We start from the raw sequence: 20,873 nt of genomic DNA on the forward strand, positions 1-20,873 counted from the left end.
GCACATGACTACAATTCTTATCTATAATCCCCTCTCCACAAAATGTACCTTTTTTATAACTATTAAGGCTTTTTTCCAATTCCTTCTGTTTGTTTTCGTCCGGAGCAGTAGCAATTACGTTAGCTTCAAGTTCCTCAACTTGAGTTTTCAGATGAATTTCTTGTTCAGATAAACTCTACAGAAAACACAACTGGGTTAAAATCCTGTATGTCAAAAAGATCCTTGGCACTAACAAGGAGCATGTGAAGCTGAGGCTGAGAAGTTACCCACCCCCCCCCCAGCACGTTAATGGAGGAGCCAGATATTCCCTCAATAATAAACCTGTTCACCTGAATACTTGCGGTATACTTTTCTAAAGTATTTCTCATTTCCCGAACATCTTGGTGTAGTTTTCTTATGGCTTCTTCAAGTTTTAATTTATCTTCTTCATACTGTACTGCTCTTTTAGAATCCTTCTGCAGTTGAGATTCCATTTTACTGACCTACACAAAAATGAGATACGATCATTTGCCTAGTGTGGCCACTACAAAACAAAGCAAGATCTCATTCACGTGCTCGACAGTCTATGATCTTTTAAAACACCAGAAGAAAGTGGAGTAAAAACTTGAAAATTTGCTGTAGCTGGACAGAATATGGAGGCTGATTGCTGCGAAGATCAATTATAGTAACGAAAAGTGAGAGGAGTAAGCATAAGAAAAAGTAAGCTGAGGAATCCCTGTCAAAATAGCTCATAATGGAGAACTGTTTTAAGGTAATAGAAGTAGATTAAGCTTGAAAGGCTTAAGTCAGAGTAGCGAAGGCAGAAACCAAAAACCACACAAGCAGAAGCTAGAAGCCTTTTTTACTGTAGTTCAGATTTGATGCTCGTTGGTTTCTGTGTTAACAAGCTGAGTGAAGGTGAAAACACAGAGGATAGATGAAGGAAGAACAGATATATTTTAACCTCTTAGTGATAAAACCAAAGGGTGCAGAAACATCAGCAGTGACAGCAAAGGTGGTGACGTAAGGTTACCTCCTCCACCAGAGAAATCAGATAGAGAGAACCTTGAAGTTGAGTTTCGTTTTGAAGTTCTCTAATTTGAAAGTATTCTACCTCAGGCAAAAAGGACACAGGCTACATGTGCGCTAAATAAAACTACAGACTAAAACCGAAAATAATTCAGCAGAAAAAGCAAGCTGTGTCTTGGTATTCCAAAACATTCTTGAAAGACAAATTGGAAGGAAAGCTCTGCCACTCCCTGACAAATCTTACAAGGACATAAAATGAAGGATCAAACCTGCCTGTTATTGCTGCTGAGGTTTGTGTGTACTGCTCTGCAGGCCAATGGTTCCTTAGGATCAGTATCTTCCATGTTCTCATCCCTACCTTCAGTTTCCAAGCTATCAAAAGGTAGCACTATGAGACTAAAAATTAAATAATAGGCGTATGATAGCTGGGCTGTGAAGAAATGAGCAATCTAACCTATTGCTAACCTTGTGAACTTCAGCTCTGTAAGTCACTGTTAATGTATCTTGCATCACAGATTGTTCACTACTCATGCTGATTTAAAAGGACATAGCACATGCGTGTGTGAACTGCCAAAACATAAGGAACTGTGAGAAATTCCACTTTTTATGTTGATTATGTACTAACCTCTTCTTCTGAAACCTCCATCACGACTGAGGAACCCATTCTGCCCTTCATTACCTTACCCCCACCACCAGTCATTGTTCCTAAAGTAAAAGAGATGAAAATAAGTTAGGGAGCTTATTGTGCTTAGATATCACCTATAAAGTGCTTAAAATATAATTGCAAATTTGCACTTCGATACCTGACTGTTCAATGATTTGTCCTTGCAGTGTAACCACCCTCCATCTTTTATCTTTTTGGAACGCTACTCTGGTAGCTTCTTCCAGGTTATTAGCTACTAGAGTATCACGCAACGCGAAGTAAAAAGCCAGGCGAACCTTCTCGTCTTCTACTTTCACCAGATCAAACAACCGAAGAGTATTTTCAGGAGTTTGGATTTTTTCAATTTTTTTTTCCCATACAGCCATCTAAAATGTAAAAAAAAAAAAAAAAGTAAATGAATGAACAAGTGATAGATTCCTTAGGATAAATTATGAGGTCATTTAATTTTTCTAAGATATGTTAAGGCTTTGAAGTAAATGCAATTGTACTGCAATTAACAGTAAAGCTGCCTTCCTTGGGGATCTCTACTCACTTCCAGTATAATTAAAAACTCACTGATGACTCATTGTTCTCTTTCATAGTTTTCATAACTTACAGTTACTGGCTTACTTGGATTATTAAGTTTGCTAATTTGTTAAAAAAAATCTAAATATAAAAGACATGCCAAACATTGGTTGTACGCATACGGTATCTCAAAAGCCTTGTAATTCTCTGTAAGTAAACGTTATCATTTGCTGGTGGAATACTCTAAGGTGCCAACAGCCTATTAAAATGTTTCATATTTTAGTTTTATTTGTATTAAGACATCTACAGTGTAATATATTAGTACATATACATGTTTATACACATGCCCATTAATACATTCTCCGGATACAGTATCAATACTGTGCACATGGGGGTACAGAAGTTGTTTTGCCGAAGTGCTAGGGCTTACTTTGTCCAGGGCTATAAAGGTGGCAGCTCCAATTCCTGTTGTCTTTAAGAAATTCACACATGCCTGGGCAGTATCAATTGTATCAACAACAATGTTGTCCAAGGCACCGCAACATGAGGAAATAGCAACATCGTACTTCTCGCTGATGGCTCCCAAATCTCCCTAATAATTGGGGAGGAGGCAGAAGTACACTGATTAGGTTGTCCTCATATTAAGAAATGACAAGAGTGAAATGAGATAAAAACAAATTATGAAACAACCTTCTGTGAAATGACTTAAACCTTAATTAGAATTAGTCTTCTCCTGCAGGCTATTTATGTATTTCTAATGTATTTGCTTCCATAGTGGAAATTCATATGCTTAGTGGTGCTTCTGGTAGAGCAATGTGATAGCATCGATTTATTTTCTGTAGACAAATGTTATTTTTTATAAGCCAGCATTTTAGTGAGGCAGTCTGGCCTAACAAAATCATTGGGTGTGTTCTGTGTATGGTTCTATCACTGGTCGGCCAGGCAGGACCTAGCAAATCATATACGTCTGTGTGCCATCCTGTACTGTTCTGAAAAACAGGTAGAGGGGTGTTCATCATAAATAATAATAACTTTTCATCACAAAAATAGTGCTTTTACATTTACACTGATAGGCAGATATTGTTTGGTACTAGTAAAAAAAAAAAAACAAAAACAATGAACTCCACCTCAGCTGCAAATTTCCAGAACTTTAAATAAACGCTCAGCATTTTGCTATGACATAGCTTTCCTTGGTCTTCTGAAACAATGATATTGCTCTTTTTGATTTGACATGCACAGGAGTAAAAATTGAGGAAACAAACAGCAAGGAGATCACCAAATTCTATAAACTTTGAAGAAAAAAAAAAAGTGTAGAGTGCCACATAAAGTTACATCTTGTAAGATGGTTTTTAAGTTTCACGGCTGTTCTACCAAGTGTGCGGTTACAGACGGATTCTACCTTCTGTAGCACCAGAAGGTAGAAAGCACTGCTCCACTGCACCTCCCCAGTACAGATGTTCCTACTGTTCACAGGAATCAGAATCGTGGCAGCTCTCGAGGCAGCCCAACGCACAAGCACAGGCAGGACCCAAGCATGGGCACGTTACAAGACGCTGAATATTCTTGGCTTGCGCATATTCCCATAGAGACTGCAGCAAACTCATTTAGCTTAAACATCAGCCTACCAAAAATATAAAGCCTTCTCATAACCATTGCCTTTCCTCAGTGCTGAGTACAGCAACCTCAGCAATCTTCTCTTTTGGATTTATAGCAATTCCACGGGATTTGCTACTCTGCTGTCCAAATCAATAGCACCAGGGAAGTGAGGAATTCTACCTTTCACTCAATTTCTGAAACACCACTCTGTTCCTATAAAGTTTAAGACTAAAAGTATAATAGCCTTTTAAAATTTACCAGTCTTCCGTATAGTCCACGAATATTTCCAGATTTCTTCTGCTGAAGCAGAGCCTCAAGCACTTTTCCTCGACTGCGGCTTTGTGCTAAAGAACTTTTGGCTTCTTCTACTTTTTGACGCAGATTTCGAACAAGATTCCTAGCACCTGATTCTTGTCTTCCCAGCTTCTCAAGCTCATTCTCTTTCTAATGGTTAAAAGACAGACATTATCTTAGCCTCATGAAAACTGCTGCTTTCAGGGAGTCTTAGATTCATGATTGTGTAGGCAACGAAATCAGCCACTGCAAAGCAGAACAGCAAACATTTACCAGAAGAAGGGCTGGTGTTTGGATACACTTTAGCTAGTATTTAGTACACTTCGATATAAATATGACAGCTTATGAATTTGTGAATCAGGCTTAGGACAAGGTAGTGGGATTTTTTTTTTTGCTTTGGGCAATGAGCGGAGCAAGAAGTGAAATTCCAAGAAGGTGCAGAACATAGCCATGTATTTATTTTAACATGTCTCATTACCGTATTTAAACCGATTCCCTTGCAAGGACATGTAGGATTTAATTTCAGTGTTAATGTTAACATTTGCTTAACCCAAAATAAGTTTAAAATCAAATACTTCATCAGTTAAATGAGTATTAGAATATAGTTTTTAACTGTTATTTTATTGGCGACAGTTTTTCCATTTATTTTCATGATAATTGCTAAAACAGAGAGTGGAACTTTGGTTTGTGTGTTGCAACGGTGTGTTGTAACTCAAAGAAATTACACATGAAAGTTAAGTCTCACCTCCTTTAACTCCTGTTCCACTTGGGGTAATTTTATTTCTAGATCTTTGATAGCAGCTTTTCTTTCCTTAAGAGTTTCTGAACTAATCATCAGAGCCTCCTTGGCCTGATTTAACTGAGACACAGCAGTATTATGGCGGCTGAGATAGATATCAAGCTCTGACTGGGCTACATCCATCTTTGAGCGTGCTTCATTCACTGCTTTACTAAATTCCATAAGTTCCTTCTCTTTGGCCTGCAAAATCAGACAATGTTACAACTAAAAACTGTGGCATTTATTACATCAATCACACTGTATAGAAGAAAAGAGGAGATAGGCATGTTGTTCTACTAGCTTTCCTGTCAGCAGAAAACAGTTCTGTTACCTGGAAGAACAAGTATATCTTAATTTATTAACATATTCAGTATAGAAAATAAATAAGGCGGTTTTCCTACTTACAAAGAATATCAGGGAATTATCTTAGAACATTTCTATACAAGGTTTGTATCATTTTCTCAACTTGAAGTTGGGAGGAGCGCTACACAGTGTGCTAAATTACAGATCAAACAGAGAAACCATGTTTTCAAGTACAGAAAATAACCCCTCAGATTTGAAGGATCAATTTCCAGCCTCCAAATGACTGAACAGCTAACATTAACAATAACCAAGTGTTACAGTAGTTGCCAATTAACTCAAAGACAGATCAGAGCTGTGTGAAAGTCTTGGAACATATAACTTCAAAATCTGTTATTTATTTAAGCAATATATTAGCTTAAACATTTTGACGGGAGAAAATGAAAGTGTGTTCAAATAATGGAAGTGTAGAATTATTTAACATGCATACATAAAATATATACTTGATGATATATGACCACTATAAAAAGCAAACAACTTAATGAGAATGATTTAGCTCTGATTATAAATTCAAAATTCATGTCCCAGTTAGGCTCCACTGAACTAACACATGAAAGAGTGTATTTGTCATAAAGCAGCATTTTACAACTCTTGTGGCCGTTTCATTCACCAGTGTAAAAGCTATAAATCCGTTAATACAGTAAGTGTACTAAGTCAAAACAGTTCAAACCTCTTTTTCGTCCTGAAGCCCTTGTGTTTCTTCCTTAAGGCTATCCATAACCTGCTTGAGTTTTTCTTCTTCTTTCTCTTTTGTCTTTTCAAGAAGCTCTTTCTTTGATGTTGCTTCGGCAATAGCTTTTTCACTATTGGAAGGCACACTTTTCATTTCTTCTACCTACAAAAGGAAAGAGTTTTCACTTCCTCTCCCACCGAAACAGAACAGTTTTGCCTTAGCTTTAAGCCCTGACTTTCAAGTGCTAGGTGGAAGTCAAAGGAAGCGTAAGCCCCAGCAAAACACAAGTGTTTTTGTAGGATAAGATACACTGTGGATCTAGCAGGAGACCAGGATTTTATTTGCAAGGCTGGCTCAGTTCTAGAGCCCATCCAGCGAGAAGCAAGCCATAGCGGTACAAGAACATAGCTTTACACAGAAGAACTCAAGTCTTTGCATCGCAATAAGGCTTAATTCTTAAATACCTGCTTTCAGAAGGCCACTCTTGATCCAGAGAGTGATTTAAGATCTGTAACAGCTGGCAACAGCCAACTTGGAAAAATATATCAATTAAATTAACTAAATTAACTAGAGAAAGAGGAAAAAAAAAGGTTTGAAAAGGTAATAACTGTACAATTGGTGTCCTTTGCGATTTTCATCTCAGCTGCACAGAGATGTTCTTATCCAGAGCAACCCATTACATTTCTTTAAGTAAATCAAGTTGCAGTTCACGCTACCTTTTCTTTGTCCTTTTGAAGTTGCTTCTCCAGCTTTTTAGCCTTGCTTTTGTCATGTTTTAGCTTTTCCCTTACTTTAACATCCTGCAAATCCAACTGAGTAAATTTTTCTTTATTTTCCTCTATGTGCGTTGTAATTTTATTGAGTTTCCTAAGGGGAAACAAAAGAATAATCTGTTCCATACTCTATAAAAATAATGTCAGTAGAGCTTGGCTTAATAAGTAAGCACATAGATTTTTAAACCAATACTACTCAGTTTTTGTGGAAAAACAACATCCAGTATTTACTATATTTACAGTATTTTCCTCAGGGAAGTGATGTTTCATCAGAAAAAGATCAACTAACAAAGTAATATTGAACACATTTTCAGAAATTCATTTTTTTCTTTGATAAATTTATAGTTTACTTCTCTCACAAATAACTTCTGTGATTTCAGAGGATGAGAAGATTAATATTGCAGTTGGATTGTAGATTAGCACCCAGACAAATCAATTTTAGGGAAACACAATTTATGCGTAAGAGATTCATAAGGAAACCAGAGAAAAATACCCAACATCCATGTACCTGAGCATTATGGTTGTATATCTAACAGCCTGAAACAATCTCCAAATTAGTTTTTGTACAGTCAGTATAAAAAAGTATGTACTTTAAAATCCATCAAAAATCGGTCCTTTTCATATTGTAATTATGAATATTACCCAGATTTCTCCAAGCAAAGCAACCTGCAGAACCAAATTAAACTAATGAGAAGGTTTTTAAATTTATTTTTGTGCAAAAGCTCATTTAATCCATGCCAGGCAATGTTTTATTTATATATATGTATGTGTGTGTGTTAGGTTATACCATAAGGGACTCAGGTCATCAGCTAACTTAAGTTTTTGGTGGAAGAACTACTGAAAAACCTCAGCTGTGTTCCCTTTGTTTGATCATCTTCCCATGCAGCTATGGTATACTTCTGCTTTCTCAGGTGCTCCTTTCCTCAATACAACCACAGCTTTTTCTGAAAATCCTGCTAACTCTAACACCACATACGCAGAAAATATAAAACTTGGTACTCCTGGCTTACAAGTCTATACCTCAAGTACTTACTTTTCAAGTTCTTTTAAAGCTTTCTTCTTGGCTTTCATTTCATCTGCAAGTTTACTACTCTTCTCATTAACATCTTTTGTTTCTTCGTTAATTTTTTCTTTCTGTAGATGCATATCATTTATTCGCTTCTTGAGGTCATGGCTAGAAAACAAATAAAAGCCAAACCTCAATTTTCTTCCATAAAGCTAACATTCATAATGAATACATATTTCCAGCCTGAAGTGTAACAAAGTGTTTCTGTAAAGTATTAAATCCTAATATCCATTATTGAGTAACCTTGCCAATTTAATACAAAACAGCAAGGGAATCTCATAATTTAGACAATTCAGAAGAAAATAGCCTTTAAGTGATCTACTTTCTCAATTTAATTATAAAGCTGTAAGAGATTAATTTGCCAGACTATTTTGTAAAAAGCTGACAAGAAGGTTGGTTTTGTTTCGGTTTGGTTTTTCTTGTTAGTGGTGTTTAGGGGTTTTTTGGTGGTGGTGGTTTTGCTTTATTTTAAAGGATTCTATGAAAATTTTAAAAAATTCTAAAAAATTCTAAAAATTCTAAAAAATTTTAACTTAATTTGAAACAAAAATCAATAGCCACATACTATTCAACAAATTTTGAAGGACTGATATGGCTGTTAAGAAACGCAAAATATTTCTAATTAGAGATATGAAAGCAGGGTTTAACACCAGCACTACCACATTAAAGCCAAATCAAAAGTTTAGAGAAGTACTTACATATAGTATTGACAGATCTGATTCTTTTCTTTAAATATTTTGTTTTCCAAAGAAAGAAATTCAATGGCTTTATTCCTGTCCCCTTCCAAGGCATCCTTTTCTTTTTCCACCACTTTAACTCTGTTTAACTAGACAAAAGAGAGAGTCAGAGCTGACTTTACTGCTAGTACCACAGAAGAACAACCCATGAGGATAAAAACCCCAGACTCTTTGTAGGACATGTGTCCTCCGGAGAGATGGTGCTCAACAAGCAACTCTGCAAAGCAATTTAGAACGACAAACTTTCTGAAATAACAATTTCCACAGCAGAGACTGCAATTTTATGGCAATTCAAACAGTAATTGAAAACTAAAAAGCGATCCTACAGATGCTAGAACAGCTCAGGCAAATCAGGGAAAATGTAGGTGAGAAATAAAGAGGAGTTACATATAGACAGTCTGTATATGTTTTTTTTCCATATTTCCTCATGCAGCTGTGTCCATCACCTCACCGATGCTCTGCCTCCCTCTTCCTCTCTCCTTTTCTTAGCATATGAAAGGTTTCCCTGCTACTTCTCCTGTTTGCTCTTCAGCAGAGCTCTATCTGGATGTACTCGGATAATGATGATCCGTTTCTCTGTTCAGTCTGAGAAGCATTTAATGCATGCAGGACTGATCAGCACGTAAATCCTGTGTTCCAACTCCAGCATTCAAACATTTGGGAATCGAAAGCCAACAGCGTTCTAAGTGCTTAAAGGAAGGCAACTGATGTTGACTGCCCATTTCTTTTATTATTGAAACAGCAGATGCAATAAAGATGACTCAAAACTTCTCTGTACTTCTACTCTTGTAGAGGAGTGACAATTTTTACCAAAGTCTTTACGTTAACTGTATTTCTAAAAAAATTCAATAATGAAACATTGCAAGCTAACATTTTTTATTTATAACTCAAACAAAACCGTGAGACTCACCTTTTCTCCTCTCTGTTCATTTAAAAGCTCTATTCTGCGACACAGAGTTTGGATAGGTTCTTTCAGTCGTGCAGATCCTATTAAGTCTTCTAAGTATTCAAGCATACCTTCATCCTGTTCAGTCTGGCCTTTCGGTTTCATCATTGCGATTTGTTCAACTTCCCCCTTGGAAAAGAAAAGTTTGATGTTTTCTTTTCTTAAGGGTGTTTGTTTGTTTTTTTTTTTCCTAGGGGAAAGTTAGTATTCTGAAAAAATACAAACATCTTTGGAATGCAGGTGTGTGACCATAGTCTAGCATCATAAAAAAAAAAAAAGAACAAAATAATGCAGCAATCAAAACTGACTATTCAGAGTAGCAATAGATTTGGGAAAACAGATGAAAATGAATAGAAATTTCCTCTAAAGAGTGCATAGTGGTGATGCGCATGAAAATCAGTGTCGCTTCTGAAGCCAACATTCAGGTCTACGTATTTTTTCATTTTTCTGAAGATTCAAAATGTATTTCCCAACCTAAAAAAAAAAGAGGAGAATAAAGCATGCCCTCTAGGTCATGTAGCACTCGATAGTCTTAAGGTAGCTTAATCAGGATTGAAGTCCCTGAAGGGTTCTCTTTAGAAAACAGGTCCATAAAATCATGTCTGATGGATGAAGCGGACTGGTAATTCATACAACTGAGACTTCCTTGTTGGAAAAAGAGGAACACTCTTTAAGTATTAGGCTTCCTTCATTTAATTTCCCTTTATGTATAGCATTAAATTATTAAGCTGAATAGTAGCACTAACTTGATTTAAAAAAAAAATAAGAATTATACAGAGACAAGGACTGTTTATTTTACTGATGCTATCATTAGCCAACAAAAAAATAAATCTGCTATCAGCATTTTATGTTTAAAACAGAGTAGCACAAAATCCTTCAAAATACAGATTATATTTTGTAAACTACATGGTCATATATCAGATGATGACATGAAACTGAATATACACGTATTTAAACGGTATCTGGAGCAAGAATAGATATGATAGATGCTGCAAAAATTAAAGAGAACAATGAGTAAAAACTAGTCATCCTTCAAAAACTAGGACAGTTAGGTACATAACAAGAGACAACTTATTTGTCAAACAGAGAACTAAATACTGTACAGCACCAGTATTGGCCGTTGTGACAGATTTTTAAACGCATGAAATAAGCTGGATTAAAGTTTTTAATTTTGTTTTAGATGGACAAGATTTAAAAATGAAACAAATTTTATATTTCAGTATCCAAGTTAGGTATGTAAAAAAAAGCCTAAGTCTATATCCACAGAGTGAAAATATAGTAAAGAATTTGGTTGTCATCGTGGGCTGCTGTTGAGCTTGAGCTGACAGCTAAGTCTCTCCAACAGTACGGACGAGGAAGAACTCAAGAACATACAGAAGGAGGGGTGATTAATGAGATCACGGGAGAACCAGAAAGGACAGTCACAGAAGCCCACGAAGGGCAGGATTTCTAGGCAAGCACTGTAAATGAGACCTGGAAGCAGCTAAGGAAGCTGAGGAGCGTTAGCTAAGGAAGATATTAGAGTTTTTTGCCCAAGTGATTTTGTTCCATGTGCTCAGCAGACAATGACACCTAGTGGCCCTATGCTTTTCTGCCAATCAGCAAATACCATTTGGCTGAGTAGAAGGGAAAAAGCAATGTTTGGCAAATTTCGCAAAATAAGAACCAGTATTAAGAAAAGTCTTTCTTGCACATAATTCCTTTGTTAGAGCAAAATGCAGAGGGGTTTTTAAAATTAAAACTGTATAAGTTAAACACATCTAAACTTTTAGTTTTCAATTACTGTTCCTAAAAAGTGGCAGCAGGTTTGACAAGACAAAAAAAAAAAAAACCCAGCCCAACTCTATTTTTACTTCTTTACTTTTATCAAAAACCCAAATAGTTTTCTAATACAACAATTATGTACAACTCCAATTACACATTTGTTCCCTCGTAATGAAAAGTAAGATTTCTCTACCAAAAATCACCTGTCAGAAAGACACTGCGCACGGGTAGGACACTGTGTAACCTCCTAAATTTCTGTGGCATTGTCATAAGTCTCTATTTTGCTGCTTCTTGCATTAAAGTATTTCCTCTGTTTACATCCCAGAAAAAACAATCACAACAAAGATATTTAATTCAGGTGCTGAGCACCAAGTCTAAGAATTTTCTACACGGGATACATATCCCTCAAGTTAGGTGCTGCTGTAAACCACAAAACTACCTTGGATTTAATAGAAGCAGAGGAATTGGGGACAAACAAGGAATGCAAGTCGATGTTTTTTTTTTATGATCTGGCTAAGTATAATTAACCACCCTTGAGTCACAACCATCTCAGAGAGACGATAATGTAGTTGTGAGGGTTCTCCATAGCACTCTGATGTAATGGCATATAACTACAATATGTTTAATGATATAGTAAATAACTAACGACATTTAATCCAATTGTATTTAATTCTACAAGCTCATAAATTAAGAAATCGGGGGTTTGGTTGCCTACATGGGAAATACATACCATCACCATACGATCAGGAATTAGTGGTTATTTCCGTTTAGGCCATACATAAAGAACACTTTGAAAAGCTGAAGTGAATTGAGTACTCTTGAGAAGATCAGGCGCATGAATTGAACTTGTCAGGCTGGCTACTGCCAATTTTATACGCAATTCTTCTACTTCACCATAGGCAAGCAATTACAGAATTACATGTTCTTCTGTGAAGAGATGTAGACAGACTACCTACTTAAATTCCTGGATTCTTTTCTTATGAAGGGTAAAAATGAAAATATTTAGAATATATAAATAATAACTGAATAATAAGAGTATAAAGTATTATTTAGTATTTATATTATTTACCAAGTTAATATTTTAAGAAATCTGTTTAGTCCACCCCTATAGTTGACACATTAAGAAAAGAAAAGGTTTCCAGCTATTTTAATGGACAAAGGAGACCAAAAAAGTTGTACCTGCTCTTCTTGCAAGTAGTCATGACAATTATTAACAGAGGAAAACTACAATTTACAACTCTGCATTCGGTTAAAACTTGATAGTCAATTTAACCGTTTCCTAACTTTTTAACCGTGCCCATCACTTGACTCATTATTGGAAGTACGTTAAAAAAAAAAAAGAATCACAATCGTGCTCATTTATCTTGCAAAAGATCTTTCGAAATACAGTGGTTTTGAAAGTGAAACTAAGAAGGCAGCAGGCCGACATTTGTTGAAAACAAAAAACATGCTTGGGCATGCTTAACATAGCTGTCACATGTAAATTTAAAGTCTCAGAACAGACCACCAGGAAATGTCTTAATTCTCTTCCTCGGTTATCTTCTTCTAGTTCACAGGCGTGAATTAACGAGAGGAGAGGGAGCAATGTGCAAAAAGAAAAAAAAAAAGTAAATCCTCTATTTAGTTGAGAAGACAATCAAAATGGATGTCAACACTAAGACTTTGGTGACACTGGCAGACAGCTAACAGAGAATGAAACATCCACAGAAGTTAAGTAATCACTGTTTGAAAAAGCATCAAATATCCATTGAGCATTTTGAGAAGGCTCTACATTCAGTGCAAGAACTCCAAATGGAATTACAAACCAAATCTCAGTTTCTGCATTGTGTGTAAAGTCTTCTGTGTCAGACTGAACTCATCATTGGGATGCTAGCACATCACTAGTAACAGAGGCAGTCAACTCAAAACACTGTATAATGAACATACATCTAAATAACAGCTTCTACAGAATGCCTCAGTTTAGTTACCAGAAAATCAATGGCATGTTTTAATAGAGAACACAAGTTTATCAGTGAAGAAATTTCTAAGCAATGAAGCTCACTGACAGCTGTAGCAAATGAGAAACTTTGCTTGACAGCAGGCTACAAAGTTATAAAAAAAGGGCAAGAGCCATTCTCCTTTTAAAGCCATTTCCTCTAGTGAAAAATACAAGGAATAACTTCAAGGAACTTGGAAGCTGGAGATTCTGTCTTCCTTTGCATAGCCAAACCTTGAGGAGGTGAATTATTTCAGTGCCATGATGTTTAAGATACTTTCCAAATTTAAATTTCTGTTGTGCATAAGACCAAAAACTTTAAAGCCAGTAGACTGTAAAAGCCTTCAAAAAACAGTGTAAGCATTGCTCGTTATAAAATTAACCATTTGAAATCAACAGCGCGGTTCAGGAGACTATGAGAAGGTCAGCGTAGGCACAGGGTGGAGAGGCAGTGCAAAACATGTGAGCCAGGAGTGCCTGGACTTGTGCCTCCTGTGCTCAAGCCCATGAGGATGCAGAGCGTGGATGCCCGTAAAGATGTCTGCTGAAGGGACAGAAGTGGTGACATCATCAGCATGATCTATCACTATTTTAATGTTATGAGGCTGCCAAGTTAAGGGTCTAACTATTTTGAGCTCCACGATTTCAGTAGAAGTTACAGTTGCACTGCAGGAGTACTTTAGAAATGCCGTACATTTAATGCAAGACATCTATTATAGACAGAATTCATCAAATTTCAGTTTTTGTGTTGCATACACAACTCATCTGTATCTGTGTTAAACTAAAATTCTCCTTAGGACTAACATATCTCTAACAATGCAGGCAGTCTACTCAAAGAGCTGCACTCCATCACTGGATGTAACTTCCTAGAGTAAATTTGTGAAGGGCAAGAATTTCACCTCCCATGTAGATCTCAAACAGTGGGACAATAAAATGTCCAAACTCTCCATTACCTCCTTTCTTAGAACTACCAGTCCTATTTTCTCTAAAATTATACATTCACTTTTAAAAACAGCTGATCCTCTCAGAACAGAAAGCTTTTAATCTGAGCTTATCCAATCTCTTCTGGCATACAAAGATTTTAATTTTAAGCAGGGTTATCAAACTGCTCGATAAAGGAAAGTTTTGACTGACTCATTAAGCTGCCTTTCTGCAACTCTTGCCACTAGTCTTGAAAAGGATACTACTTTTCACTTCTGCAGATAACTCCTGTCTGTTGCTCTTGGCAGACAGTTGCATCGCATTCCAGCAACCTTCCTTTAGATTGAGTCTGCGGACTAAAGCACTAATTCCAAAGTGAAGAACTCTGAATGTAATGCGCTAATTATCCTGACGTTATCCAGCCTCAAATGATGATAAACTGTAGTAGTCGGTAATTTGTGCTGTGCAGAATAGCAGTTCAGTCTGCGACAGTGCTGGAACTGGAATGATGGAGTTTCAGAATACAGCCTTCAGATTCCATTTTAGAATTCTGGTACGAAATAAGACAAAGCTAGGAAAAAGCCTTTCATACAGAAAAATTACTGACAGCAACCTTAAAGCTCTTCATTAAGAAAGAAACAACATTTTTTTTCTTTGGTTGCAAAAACTTGTCCACATTATGACTAGTTGTTTCTGGAGAACCCAGAGAGAAAGATGATTGCTTACCAATTACTACCTCCCCTTCTCCTCCCTGAAAATTTGGGAAAAATAACTTTTAGAAGTGTCTTGCCACACAATAACTTTTGTCAACTAAACTGTTAATACAACACTCGCAGATCTACTTTGTTAGTGTTCCACAGAATAATTACAGCAGCAAGTAGGTAAAAACTGTTTTCCAGGATTTTGCATTGTCACTTGGTTTCTAGTGTCTTATTTTAAAGCTTAAGATTAAAGTGCTGAAAACTTTGGGATAGATTAGCATGATCCCATACACCTTAACAAATTGGACTAACTTTTGTTAAAACTCACACATCAAGAACACTTGAAGCACAGCAAAGCATGGGCACCTTTAAAACATCTATCGGAAAAAGGAAATTTTGTAGCTCGGAATCCAGTTGACAGAAGTGTACTGCGCTCTCAGGGGAGGAGTACTGGGTAGTGTGTGGTTTTTTGATTTTTTTTTTTTTAGGGGAATTTTCTGGTGCAGTTGTCATGTTTTGGAGGGGTTTTTGGTAGTGGAGCTTTCCAACACTAGTCAAATTCAAGAGTGGAGCAACACAACACCTCACTGAATTGAAATTCACATTCAGTTTTGCTCATGAGGAATAGTTTTAGAGAAAATACTGCCTACAAGATGCAATATTGGAAGAGTCTTCCATGTTTTTACACATCGCTGAGCAACTTAGTGAGGTATTATCTTAGAGAGGAGGATGTCCTATTTGTCTCAGTTTCCGACTTCAACTGTTGCAAGTAAAACACAAGAAATCTTCTGAAGCATTTGTGGAACTTCCAACATACTTTATCAATTGAATTCAGGCTTAAAAATCACAGTTTGTCAATGCTGGTAAATGAGAAATTCTTTATACAAGCTTTTCTTTTTGGTTTACATTTTCTCCACCTTTGAGGTGGTGGGCAGAAAGAAAGTAGTCTTACTTCGTCAAGTTGTAAAAAGGAAGCCTATTGGAAACAGGGAGCATCTCCTGTAATAGCCTGGGTATTTTCCTCTCATAAAAAGTTTCCTGAAGCTTCAGCATTTGGATTTACCCCCTCAAGTCCAGATGTCAGATCTACCTAGCTGTGGTTCCGCATCGATACAAGATGATGCATTTATTTCAGAATTCTTTTGCTATCAGCATTTGGAATAAAGAAAAGAAAAATCAGCTTAGCTACTACAGTCTGTCCAATTTCTAATTCCTGCCTTCTAACGGAAGTGTTACAGTATTTAGAGAGAAAGTTGTCAGCTGGTGTTAGGGTCAAAGCAGATAATTTTGTTTTAGAATTACATTAAATTGTCACAAAACTTTAGATATGATGACTGTGGCTATAATATTTGGTATTTTTAAGGCAATCACAGCTTTTTCTAAACATTCAGAACAATGTTATTAGTTTCACTGTAATGGTAGCATACTTTTGATAACATTAGCTTTTAAGACTTTTTAAATACACATAAAAGGAAATTTTATTAATGAGTCCAAAAATCTTTGAGTGATGGATAACACCTGTTACAGCACAATTACAGTAATCTAACTTCTTAATACAGTCGAGATGTATATTCAATTTGCTTACTAAATTAACTGATTAAATGAACTACAGTTTGCAAGTTTATGGTATTACATAATTCTGTTTAAGTAATATGCAAATGTAGATAGTGGTCAGAACATAATTTCACTTAACTTTGTCAAGCATCACAAGATTAATGGTGATATGTACATATAAAAAAAGTTCCATGTAAACATTCAAATGGTTTAAGCATGAATGTTTGTTCCCAAAAAAGGACTCCGAGTTACTAGGAAAATTCGTAGCACATTGAACTTTGAAACAATAGAGTTTTCTTCATATGCAACAGGTGATCAACCCGCTTGTCCTTTAAGCACTGAACTGAAGCAAACAGTTGAGTTGTAGCCAGCAGATCCAGAATGCTGAGTAACAGTACTTGCAGTTATCGCAGCCACCTCCAACTCCAAGTTTTGTGGAGGATTATAATAGCCCTAGGCAAAATCTGGTTTGTTTTTTTTTTTCAGTAGCACAAACAATAAAATCTTGATCAATCCAAATTATAACCCAATTTCAATTCTGTTCTTAACTTTTAATACAGAAAGCTAGACAGAATTGACCTGGCATAAGGCAAACTTCTCTTAATAAAATAATGGTAAAGTTTAGAGTTTTCAATCTTATTTTATAGAGCACAGCTATATTTAAATTTCTTTCAAACAGTGAAATGTTTCTCCCATAGCAAGGGGAACATGGACAAGAGATTTTGCAAGTGTTTCACCAGCCTACAGGAGCTGAAAGCACAGCACGCACAACTTCTTAGCATCATCAGTGTAAGGAAGAGCAATGGCTCATGCAGCCAGTAGCATGAAACCAGTGGCACTATGGATTTGCTTGAAGGAGAAGCCACATTGGAACATTTAGAATGTTGTTTACTTTAAATCTATTTTTCTACAGAGATTTGAAAGACAAAATCCAAGACTACTTTGGGGAAATTCCAATTACTGTTTTTACTTCCTTGGTCTTCTATTCCAACGCACTTCCAAACACAGACATTAGAACTAGCATTAATACTAAATTACCACTAGTAAGGTTCAGGCTCTTTTCTGATACAGCTCCAATTCTACATGTTTGTTTGACAGAACTTGTAACTGCTGCAAAAGTCAACTGGAAGGAAAATCAGAGGAAGAATAGTAATGAATATCAACCTGTCATATCACTTGGTAAGTGCTAGCCTAGAAGTCCTACAATTCTTAGTTTCTGCATCTGACACTAATTGCCTCACAAGATTATTTTTCCTGGGTATTGTGTGCCATCAGTTTCTTGATAAGATAAAGGCACCCACACTGGAGATTTATCTTGTATAAGCCACTAGGCAATGTGAGACGAATCTTTTCATTTCCCTGTATGCTTCTTGCAGTGTTTTCAATGCCTCTCCCATTTTTTATTTTTATTATATTGGACTAGCATGTCAGTGCTCCACTTAGCTTTTGGTTTTTTTTTGTTTTTTTTTTTTTAATCAAAATGATAGTTCTCACTTTTTAAGCAGGACTACAGTAGGGAATAGCAAAAATAACTTAAATTTAAATATCTTCAATTTTCCATAATGGAAAATTCAATTTTACTTTATTTTGACAGTGTGCCCACACTCTCCTCTTCATGTAATATGAATTCTAATTCTACCTACATGAGCCTTGGAAGTTAGACAGAGACCCAATATTCCTGTCACCTTCCTCTTCTTCTGGAAGTGCAATACAGCTCTTGTTGTAAGCCACAGTAGGGTGGTTTTTTTTTCCCCCCAATTCCATGTTATTGCTGCTATTACTTAATGGTTGCAATAATATCTTGCTCTACCCTTCAATTTTACTAGATGGCAAATACATAGCAGGGGAAAAAGTATCAAATACTCAACTACATGCTTTGCCTTCCAAGAAAAGTGTTACAAGCTAGGTGGGAAATCAAGAAAGCTAAATAAGGAATAAATGCACATACACAAATCTACAAGGCCACTACTGTCCAAAGATGAGGAAAAAGTTAGAATTAGTCTGTTATACAACATTCAGTTGTTTGCACAAAACTACTATTCTGCATTCTGGAAATAATTTAAAAGTAGCCTTTGTCAAGCTGTTTGCACATCTGTCTAATTTTAGAAGCTTTCTTAAGGACATTCTTGTATTTAATACAAGAATACAAATTGAGTGCAAATCTAGAGTCACTTTGGAATCTAAGTCAGTTATTGTCAAACTCGACCTACAATGTTTGACTTAAGATTATTGGTATGTTCTAATTAAACTATGTAATTGATTGCTCTCAGTTACACACTGCCACTAGAAAAGTTTTTTTTTTTTCCCCACTTTCCATATTTCCCTATTTTTCCAAAGAAAGCTTAACAAACATTGATTACAATGTATTGCAATTTGGCAATTCATATGATTTTTATTTTGCCATGTCAGTCTCCTGATAATATAAGAGACTTAGTTTTGAAACTGTACAGACATATTAGCATATCTCATGCTGCTCTGTATTCACTTCAGCATAAAGTGTAGTATTTAAACAATCACTGAAATGCGTTCTGTACTCTGAATCAGTGTGAAGCTTCCATTTTTACATAGTTTTATTCAAAGAATCTGATTTTACTTAATTATATTAATCACACTTGCTTTAGTTCTTCCTACCACTTCAGCTCAGCTATCCTTGACCTTTCTAGAACAAACCTCTCTTCACCACCAATGCTGGCAGCACCGATCTCAATTTATAATCCCAGTAGAGCTTTCCAGCTCGTGCTCCACTCAGTGCTTCAGCCCAAATGTTGGTGTGCCTCATTAGGAAAGCAGACCTCAACAATTGGGAACTTCTGGCTTATCTTGAAGTGAGGAGAAAATCTGCTCTCCCTCATTTCCTCTCCGCTACACCAAAAGTGTGACTCCTACATTATTTCCACAAAGCATCAGGTGAAAAACTTGACTAAACTTCCTTTCTGGCAACATAATCTTGTTATAGGATAAGACTTAGTACACTACAAAATGCCCTTCCGCTCAGTTACAAAGATACACGCATATAAAAATCACTGTAGTTGTTTATACTTGTTTAGGATTCATGAGCATATTTTAATTAAAGTCTATCAAACACATTTAAGTGAAATACTACTGTAATTAGTACAAGATTTACTTACAAGTGTTCCAGTTTGTTTGAAAGAAAGTAGCTTCTAAAGTAAATTGGAATTCACAGAAGTCTGCTCCAATGAAACTGTCTTTTAGTACAAAATTAATTCCTGTGCCATTTATTACCATTTCTACAATATTCATCTGCAAAGTTGCTGAATGGGAGTTACCTGCGAAACTCCACTGTGCTTTTAGAAAATTTGTATCGACTATACTTCTCTTACCTTGAAAGACCACAAAAGCCAATTTCAGCAGGCATTAACGGTTGCTGTCCACAGCCAGTTTTGCTTTGCTCCCCAGATATGCCTACCCTGTGACATCCAGAACTGACACTCTATCAAATGCTCCCCATTTATTTAATAACTCCTTAGAAGCAAACCAGCCAGGATAAAGATGCTGACACTTCTTTCTGGCCTCAAGGTTAACCTGTTCAGGAGTCACTCTCCAGCAACAGCAAACAGACTTACCTTCTGAGTTTTGCCCAGCCCAGTCAGAGGACAGAACTCACACAAGTTTTCTGTATATACACACTGATGTTCCACTTACCTAGCTTTTCTCAAAGACTTACTTAATTTTATTTGGTGTTCCTCACAGATACACAAGTTACTGAAGCTGGGGCATTAGGTGTGGAAGACAGAAAAATAGTACAAGATACAAGACTTCACCACAGTGCTTAGCATACTTTTTTTTTAAGTGACAAGATGCATTTTTTCCTGTTGCAGATTCAGGCTGTGTCAAGCTCATTAAAAATGCACTGAAGAGTTGTCTGTTCTTAAAGTACTAAAAGCATACAGCAATTTATTAAAAACATGAAATATGTAGTGTTAGAACTTAGGGATCACAAAAGTAACAAATTCCTCCTGTTAAGTGTTGGCAATATCCCATTGTAACCAAAACCATTTTCAAACAAGGTTTTTTTTCAAGTAGCTAGTTCAGGCATAGAATTTGTAATACTTCTAGAACTACTTCATAAGTCTTTCTTACATATTCTGTTTTTCCACAGGTATTTTTTTTATCATGTTACTCACAGAAGTAATCAGTAATTTGATTTTAATGTTTTCAGTATAGCATCAGCAGAAGTATCCCTATCCAACTTTTACAAAATTCAGTCTGTCCTAAGCTTTTAAATTTTATCCTAAAAGGCACCAAAGCCTGCAAAATATGGGGGGAGGTGGGGAGAGGCAGCCTAAAAAAGCAAGCAGTCTTCTAAAAAGAAAATATTTTCCACTGAGTAATGCTAAATATGCTAGCAAGATATAATGAAGTATCTAAAGGTTTTGTTACTACACGTAGGATATGTTGTTTTACAACTTTTTCTTTTACAACTTTTTCTGTGTATTAACTAGTGAATATTCTGTCACACACCAAAACCAGCATTTGGTAATCCTTAATTAACATTTTTAACCCAAAAAGCTGTATTACAAGTGAAATATTTTAATTAC

General features: G+C 36.1%; 1 protein-coding gene across 3 annotated transcripts in view; it reads right to left on the reverse strand.

Annotated features, from left to right (window-relative positions):
• SMC4 (structural maintenance of chromosomes 4) overlaps window positions 1-20,873 on the reverse strand; it is a 38,176-nt gene that overhangs the window by 8,709 nt on the left and 8,594 nt on the right. For all 3 annotated transcript variants that reach the window (XM_086754157.1, XM_086754156.1, XM_086754158.1), the window contains exons 6-17: window positions 9,364-9,528; window positions 8,415-8,542; window positions 7,684-7,824; window positions 6,594-6,744; window positions 5,875-6,039; window positions 4,812-5,045; window positions 4,031-4,216; window positions 2,607-2,768; window positions 1,812-2,037; window positions 1,634-1,713; window positions 330-482; window positions 49-175 (exon numbers count right to left, since the gene is read on the reverse strand). In XM_086754157.1, the coding sequence (XP_086610283.1) occupies window positions 49-175; window positions 330-482; window positions 1,634-1,713; window positions 1,812-2,037; window positions 2,607-2,768; window positions 4,031-4,216; window positions 4,812-5,045; window positions 5,875-6,039; window positions 6,594-6,744; window positions 7,684-7,824; window positions 8,415-8,542; window positions 9,364-9,528 (1,918 nt within the window). The remainder of the gene's footprint in view (window positions 1-48; window positions 176-329; window positions 483-1,633; window positions 1,714-1,811; window positions 2,038-2,606; window positions 2,769-4,030; window positions 4,217-4,811; window positions 5,046-5,874; window positions 6,040-6,593; window positions 6,745-7,683; window positions 7,825-8,414; window positions 8,543-9,363; window positions 9,529-20,873) is intronic.

The sequence above is a fragment of the Chlamydotis macqueenii genome, chromosome 9 (genome assembly GCF_036417535.1).
Source record: "Chlamydotis macqueenii isolate bChlMac1 chromosome 9, bChlMac1.mat, whole genome shotgun sequence".
NCBI classification, from domain to species: domain Eukaryota; kingdom Metazoa; phylum Chordata; class Aves; order Otidiformes; family Otididae; genus Chlamydotis; species Chlamydotis macqueenii.